Source organism: Elaeis guineensis, chromosome 3 (assembly GCF_000442705.2).
Source record: "Elaeis guineensis isolate ETL-2024a chromosome 3, EG11, whole genome shotgun sequence".
Classification (NCBI taxonomy): domain Eukaryota; kingdom Viridiplantae; phylum Streptophyta; class Magnoliopsida; order Arecales; family Arecaceae; genus Elaeis; species Elaeis guineensis.
The window spans coordinates 13995400-14004288 of NC_025995.2; the positions used below are offsets into that span (position 1 = coordinate 13995400).

Sequence of the window (8889 nt, forward strand, 5' to 3'; positions counted from 1 at the left end):
TCGGACTGTCTGAGGCTGTAGAGGCCATCTCAAAGTCTCTGTGTGGCCACCTCATTAAGGGTCCAAGGTCAGCCTCCTCATTTTGGAGAGTCTCGAATTGGTAGTACTCCTACAAGATATAATTAAAACGTGTATTAATAAGTAGAATACAAATATACCATGAATTTAAAAATTAAATATTTCTAATTTACTCGAAATATCTCTCAAACTGCATTCGAGCTCCAAAAGACCAGCTGGAGAACTCGTTCATCAGCCCCAGCATCAAGCATCGGATGATGTCGATAATCATAAGAGATACTCCAAGCTTTCTAAACATGCTGTAAAATTGATTTTGAGAAATAAATGTTAACTCTATAATGACTAAATTCTAAACATATTAATTGAAGTCATAGTACTTACGAGCAGCTCTGAATATGGTTGAGCTCTCTATCCTCCGATCAAGTCAGAGGTGCCGCGAGCCAGATGGATCCTCAACCATGGCTCTATGTCTAAGAGTCGATCACTATTGCATGTGACTGTGGGGTCACTTGTGGCCCCCTCTCATCCAAACCTGAGTGCAAAATATCTAATATAAACAATGTTATATTAGTTAACAAAGGATAAAATAACATAAACGAGAATATCTAAAGTATTAGAGTTTACCGCCTGGTATGAGAGGTGCAGAACCATACGAGTTGGTTGCATGAGAGCTTTCTCTTCCAAAGCTCTCTCCTCGGCTTTGACGGCTCCAACCTCGAAAAGACATGATCTATAATATCTGAAAATAAAGATAACTATATATCATATTGGATTAACTGTATATCAAAATAAAATAACTATGTATCATATTAGATTAACTATATATCATAATAAAATAACTATATATCATATTTATTTAACTATATATCATGATACCTTAACTCTGTATCACATTCATAAAAGTAACATGGTATTTTGCATGCTTGGAGTAGAAAGTAACGTTATAATGGTTTGATTAGAAACTGTGGTTGACACAAGTATTTGTCATCCGATAGAGTTTGACTTCTATCTTTGTAGCCATGCTAGCATAAAGATAATACTTTTTTTGTACTTCTTCTTTTTTTTATGCAGACCAACACATTATCATGTACTGTTGGATGAGAATCATTTTTCTATCAATATATTGCAGATGCTAACTAACAATCTTATATAACATCTAATCTCTCTGATGGAAAATCGACATCAGTTAGTGGGTCTAGGGATAGGTCTGCTGTGGTGCACCATCTACCGTAGATCAAGAATAATATTAAAAAAATATATACAATAATTAAATATAAAATTTTATGGTTATAGATGCATCAATAGGTTAAATTTTAAGAAAATTCTAAAATCCTAAGGAATCAACTAGGATTTAAACATTATAACTTAATTATAGAGAAGAAATAGAGGAGATTAGGGCTCATACCAGTGGAGATAAAAAAGATCCAAGATTGATAAAACCTCTCATGGATGTAATGGATGAAACCTTGATGATGTTGTAGCAAAAAGTTTTCATGGAGAGCTGCTTGATGTAGATTGTATGATTATAAAAAGTTCTTTATAGAGGAATCTTGACGAAATCAAAAATTTATGTGGTGGGATTCCATCCATACCTAATAAAAGTCTTTGTATTGAAGTCAATCCCAAGATATTTTTAAGGATGCCTCACATAGTTTTTTTCTATTTTGGAGATGGATGACACCCAATATTTTCACGATGCCTTGTGCCTTTTTTTCACATATTTAGATGGCCACGCCTTGTTTCCCTTTTTCTCCACATTTTGAGATGGGTGGCATCGGTTTTCTTTTTTTCCATAATGCCTCATTTAGATAGGAGTCATAAGTTCTATATACCTAATGGAGTCCAAATCCTAATAGAATTACTGTAATGACTTATACAATTATTTGCATTTCTCAAACTGTCCATACTGGATAATCAATTGACTAATGTACATAATTCTTCCATCTGTACAAAAATATATAAATATACGGAGACAGTAGAATATGTACATTAATCAAAAAATGGATCTATGGTTCTATACAATACAATTTTTTTTAAAATTAATATCTAATTAATTACTTAAATTGACACCCAATTATGGGATGCCATAGAATATGCACTTAGCCCTTACGCGAGGACTGGTTGCCCTAGACACCAGCTAGGACCTGAGGCTCAAGCGTGCAGGGCATGCCTTGGCCCCGTATTTGAAATGCTGCCCGATACCTTCCATCAGCCTTAACACGCAAGGCACACAAGGGCTGGATGCTTTGGACGTCAACTAGGATTTGAGGCCCAAGCGTGCAGGGCATGCCCTGGCTCTGTATTCGCAATGCTGACCGGCATCTTCCCTCGGCCTGAGCGTGCAAGGGCTGGATGTCTTGGATGCCAGTTGGAACCTGAAGCCCTAGCGTACAGGGCATGCCCCGACCCCATGTTTGCAAGGCTGTCTGGCACCCTTTCTCGATCCAAGCACTCTGCATGCTGAGACCCAAGTCTCATGCTTCTAATTAATTAATTATTTATTTATTTATTTAATTAAACATCTAACTAATTAATTAAATTAATATTTAATTAATTAGTTTTTAATACCTAATTATACTTAATTAACATAGTTTAAATAAAAAATTAATTTTTAGTGACGGCATTAGCTATGGCTAATGCTATCGCCAATACTCACAGTAGAAGGTAGACTGTCGTGCAGGGACTGAAGCATGAGCTGGCGTGTAGAGACTGAGATAGAGGGGATGGCTCAGGGATAGGACGTCAGCTCAGAGACGTGGCCGTAGAGATGAGGGCATTGGGATGGGGCTGTCAGAAAGTGGTGTGGGTCAGGGCCATGAGGTCATGTCAGCAGGTAGGGGCCATAGGGTTGGGGCCGCGGGCTAGGGGCGGTGGGGTAGGGGCTATGGGGTTAGGCCGACGGGGCTGGGGTGGCGAGGTCGGGGTTGGGGCGGCTACAGGCATGGCTGAAGCATGACCTCGGGGCTGCGGGATGCTGGAGCATGGGGAGGGGGGAACCACTATGAAGGAGGCACCGAGAAGGGGGAGAACAGGACTGAGGCACTGGGAGATGGCTTAGGGATGGGATGTCAGCTCGAGGATGCAACCGCAAAGATGAGGGCGTGGAGATTAGGCCATGGGAAGGCGGCATGGGTTGGGGCTGTGGGGTCGGGCAGGCAGGGCAGGGGCCGCAAGTTGGGGCCACTAGCTAGGGTCGACGGGTAGGAGCCGTGGGGTCGAGCCGATGGGGCCAGGGCAGCGAAGTTGGGGCCGGTCGGGTTGGGGCAGTCATGGGCATGGCCGAAGCATGGGCTCGAGGCCATGAGATGCTGGAGTGCAAGGAGGGGAGAACCGCCGGGAAGGAGGCATTAGGGAGGGGGGAACCACCGGGAAAGAGGCACCGGTGAGGGGGTATATCTCTAGCAACGGCAATCTTCCATCTCTAATAACTAATCACCGTCGCTAATACTGTTATCAGAAAAAAAATATTTTTTTTATTTTTTTATTAATTTTTTTTCAAAATTATTAGCGACGATAATTTTTTCCATCACTAATAGCAGTCGGTGATTAATTAATGTAAATATAATTATAATCAAAATTTTTAAAAAAATTTAAATTTATTAGCGATAGTTTGTGCCGTCACTAATAGTATTAGCAACGGCTAATTTTTTGGACTATTTTTGTAGTGGTTAAAGACTATCATTAGCAACGAAAAACAAGTTGTCACTAATACCATCACTAATAGTATAAATTCATGTAATGCTAGAAGCATAAGCCATCACTTTGTCATATTATATCAGTACACATCCAAGATCCTTTCTAGAAGCATCACTGTAGATTATGAATCCTTTATTGCCTAAGGGTATAGTGAGAATAGGTGCAAAAATGAATCTTTTCTTTAACTCTTAGAAACTTTGCTCACAATCTTTGGTCCATTCAAATTTGACTCCCTTTTGAGATAGACGGGTCTAGGAAAATCCTTCCATAAATCTCTTATAACAGCTTGCCATTCCTAGAAAGCTACATATTTTTGATATATTTGTTGGCCTGTTTCACTATACCACAACCTCTATCTTCTTTGGATCCATGGAGATTCCATCTTTAGATATAATATGTCCCAAGAATGCTACTTTATCTAACTAAACTTCACACTTCTTCAATTTAGCATAAAGCTTCTTATCTCTTAAAATCTATAATATACATCTCAAGTGTTCCTCATGCTCTACTATATTTTTAGAGTAGATCAATATATCATCAATAAATACCACTACAAATTGATCTAGAAAAGACTTGAACAATCTATTCATTAAATCTATAAAGGTGGCTAGAGCATTTGTCAAACCAAACGATATTACTAAGAATTCATAGTATCCATAATGGGTTCAAAAAGTAGTCTTAGATATATCCTCTGCTTTGATTTTTCATCTAATGATATCCTGATCAAAAATCAATCTTAGAGAAAATCTGAGCACCCTGTAATTGATCAAACAAATTTTCTATTCAAGGCAAAAGATATTTATTTCTTATGGTAACTTTATTCAACTCTCTGTAATCAATGTAAAGTCTCATGGTTCTATCTTTCTTTTTCACGAATAATACTGGAGCTCTCCAAGGTGACACACTAGGTCGAATAAAATCTTTGTCTAATAATTCTTGCAACTATGCCTTTAATTCTTTCAACTCAGTAGGGGCCATCCGGTCGGGGGCTTTGAAAATTTGACTTGAATCTGGTATTAGATCAATGGCAAACTCAATTTCTCTATCTGATGGCAATCTCGGAAGCTCCTTAGGAAATACATCTGAAAATTCATTTACTATAGGGATATCTTCCTATCTTGATTCCTCCTGTTGAATATCAATCACTGTAGCTAAGTAACCTTTGCATCCTTTTATCATCATCCGTTTGGCTTGCAGGGTCGAGATTACTTATAGAGGAGTAACTCCTTTGCTTGATAAGTAGCAAGTCAATCCATCCTTTGTATCACATCGAAGTCCCACATATCTAATACTATTAAATTAGCAAGCAACTCACTATTTCCTATTTTATCTTTACTAGATCTGCATATAGTGTGAATACTTATCATACCTCCTGGTGTACTTATCATACCTCCTACTAGTGTCTCAACACATAATTCAGTCCTCATAAATTCATATGGCATACCATGTTTCTTAACAAAAGCAGTGGATATAAATGAATGTGTGGCACTAGAATCAAATAAAACATAAGCATATATGTCGGATATTGCAATAGTACCTATCACCACTGTATTGAAAACCTGTGCATCTTGTTAGGTAAGTGTATAAACTCTTCTCTGGGTTCTAGATTTTTGACCTCCCTCTTTGATGTGCACCATCATGAAGAAAGAGATGATCACATGCCATATATGGATCCAAGAGCCAAATTGATGATTTTACTCACATGCGTAGAAGCATGATATGGTGCGAATCAGATTTGACAGGAATTTGAAAGGAATTATTGCTTGAAAAAAGAGCCGAGTTTAGAAGCTTGTTATGTTCTTCCTAATTCACCATGATCTCCAGCCACCATCATTTTCATAATAGCAAGACGCAATCAAGGTTGTTTTGTTCTTCCTAATTCACCATGATCTCCAGCCACCATCATTTCCATAGTAGCAAGATGCAGCCAAAGTTATTTTGTTCTTCCTAATTCACCATGATCTCCAGCCACCATAATTTCCATAGTAGCAAGATACGGCCACTATTATTTCCTTTGTAGCAAGATATAGCCATCATCATTTCTATGATAGTCAAATTCTGTTATTTTCTTCCATTTACTGAATGTCTTATGTTCCCTCTCTTATCTATATAAAGGGAGGCGACCTATGTATTCAATTCAGATTTCAAAGGTTTTTTTTTTTCTCTCTCTTTTTCTGTGCTCCAATCTTTATTCTTACCTACACAAGATAGTTATTTAGGCCTGCGCACATCAGTTTGGTATCAGGGCCTGAGGGAGTGTTTGACATCCAAATCATGTCTGGAGGAGACGAGGCCCCTGTCATTCCTAGAGGCATGAGTCTGGAACAAGCTCAGATTATGGGGCTCCAGCGGCGTCAAGAAGAGATGATGGAGCAACTCAATTGCCTAACACAAGCGTTTGAGCGGTTGGCAACACTTCCCCCACCACCACAGCGGCATGGCCATCCAGCACCACGACGAGTTGATCGCAATGATGAAGAGGAGTATGACGAACCCGGAGATGATGATGGTGTGGAGGAACACCCATGGCAAAGGCGGCAGCAAAGGAGTTTGGGAGACAATATTAAGATGAGGATCCCATCCTTTAAAGGAACCAGCTCACCCGAAGAATATCTGGAATGGGTGCAACGTGTGGAGAAGGTCTTTGAATGTCAAGATTATTCTGAGGTAAAAAAATGTAAACTTGCTGCCCTTGAATTCACTGATTATGCTAATCTTTGGTGGGAGAATGTGAAAGCTCAGCGTAGGAGGGATGGAGAAGAGGAGATCCGGAACTGGAGGCTTATGAAGCGGATCATGGAGAAGCGATTTGTCCCTCAATATTATAAGCAGGAGCTGTACATCAAGTTACAAAGCTTGAGACAAGGGGGGATGTGTGTTGAGGATTATGTCAAAGAATTTGAGATGCTGATGATGAGATGCGATTTGCGAGAACCTCAAGAACAGACCATTGCAAGGTTCTTAGGAGGCTTGAATAAGGAGATTGCTGATACGGTGGAGTTACAATCTTATGTGTTCCTTGACGATGTGATCAAACTTGCTGTTAAGGTGGAGAGACAGCGCAAGCATGGTGCAAGTAAGCCAAGTAAGACTACCAACTCATCTTCCTTATCACCATGGTCCGTCCCTAAGACGGTGCCAAAACAAGTAGAAAAAGATGATTCTAGCAAGCGAGTCACAGATACGGCCAAAGAAAAAGAGGTGAAAAATTCACAACCTCCCAGACGAAGTCGAGATATCAAGTGTTTCAAGTGTCTTGGTTACGGTCATATAGCTTCTGAATGTCCAAACAAGAGGGTGATGTTCATTCGAGAGTCACAAGAAGAAATTGAAAGTGAAGATGAGGCTATTTTGGAAGAGGTAAAAGAAGATTATGTGGAGTTTGCAGATGAAGGAGAGTTGTTGGTTATTCGTCGCAACCTGAACCTACAAGCCAAAATGGATGATGAGCAGTGCGAAAATATCTTCCATACCAGGTGCACCATCCATGATAAGGTATGTGGTGTTATCATTGATGGAGGTAGCTGTACCAATGTGGCTTCTACTATTTTGGTAGAAAAACTTAATTTGGTGACTATGAAGCATCCCCGTCCCTATAGATTGCAATGGCTTACTGACGATGGTGATGTGAAGGTTATAAAGCAGGTTGTAGTACCTTTCTCTATTGGCAAGTCCTACAAAGATGAGGTTGTTTGTGATGTGGTTCCTATGAAAGCCAGCCATCTTCTTTTGGGAAGGCCTTGGCAGTACGATTGGAGGGCTATTCATGATGGCTTCAAAAACACCTATTCATTTGCCAAGAATGGGAAGAACATAGTATTGGCACCACTTAGCCCGCAACAGGTCCAGAAGGATCAGCTTGTGATTGAAAAGGGCAAGAAAGAGAATCTATTTGCCAACAAGGGGGAAGTGAAGCGAGTTTTGACTAACCATGAAATTATTTTTGTTCTTGTAGCTAAGCAGGTTCCAAGTGAAGAAGTCTCCCTTCCACCGCAAATGAAGGAGATCTTGGAGGAATTTATAGATGTGTTCCCGGAAGAATTACCAAAAGGATTGCCACCAATCAGAGGGATCGAGCATCAGATTGATCTCATTCCAGGGTTTGCCCTACCAAATAGACCAGCCTATAGATGCAATCCCGAGGAGGCCAAAGAGTTGCAGCGGCAAGTTGTGGATCTTTTGGAGAAGGGTTATGTGAGGGAGTCTATGAGCCCATGTTCAGTACCAGCTTTGTTGGTACCAAAGAAGGATGGATCTATGCGGATGTGCGTGGATAGTAGGGCGATAAACAAGATCACAATAAAATATCGCTATCCAATCCCGCGACTGGATGATATACTTGATGAGTTGCATGGAGCTAAGATCTTCTCAAAAATAGACCTTAGGAGCAGATACCATCAGATTCGCATGAAGGAAGGTGATGAATGGAAGACCGCATTCAAGACCAAGTTCGGATTGTATGAGTGGACGGTCATGCCATTTGGCTTGTCCAACGCACCTAGCACATTCACGAGATTGATGAATTATGTGCTGCGATCGCATAGTCTTTCTTGGCTATGTTGTGTCACAACATGGAATGGAAGTTGATGAGGAAGACTTGGATTTGAGGGCAAATCCTACTCAACAAGGGAGAAATGATGTGCACCATCATGAAGAAAGAGATGATCACATGCCATATATGGATCCAAGAGCCAAATTGATGATTTTACTCACATGCGTAGAAGCATGATATGGTGCGAATCAGATTTGGCAGGAATTTGAAAGGAATTATTGCTTGAAAAAAGAGCCGAGTTTAGAAGCTTGTTATGTTCTTCCTAATTCACCATGATCTCCAGCCACCATCATTTCCATAATAGCAAGACGCAATCAAGGTTGTTTTGTTCTTCCTAATTCACCATGATCTCCAGCCACCATCATTTCCATAGTAGCAAGATGCAGCCAAAGTTATTTTGTTCTTCCTAATTCACCATGATCTCCAGCCACCATAATTTCTATAGTAGCAAGATACGGTCACTATTATTTTCTTTGTAGCAAGATATAGCCATCATCATTTCTATGATAGTCAAATTCTGTTATTTCCTTCCATTTACTGAATGTCTTATGTTTCCTCTCTTATCTATATAAAGGGAGGCGACCTATGTATTCAATTCAGATTTCAAAGGTTTCTTTTTTTTT

At 39.9% G+C, this 8889-nt stretch overlaps 1 protein-coding gene across 1 annotated transcript; it reads left to right on the forward strand.

The window, feature by feature from the left end:
- The first annotated feature begins 3287 nt into the window (after positions 1-3287).
- LOC140856183 (uncharacterized) lies at positions 3288-8301 on the forward strand. Its single transcript, XM_073253332.1, has 3 exons — positions 3288-3400; positions 5949-6242; positions 6462-8301. Exons 1-3 carry the CDS (start codon positions 3288-3290, stop codon positions 8299-8301), a joined length of 2247 nt encoding a protein of 748 aa, XP_073109433.1.
- Positions 8302-8889: the final 588 nt, after the last annotated feature.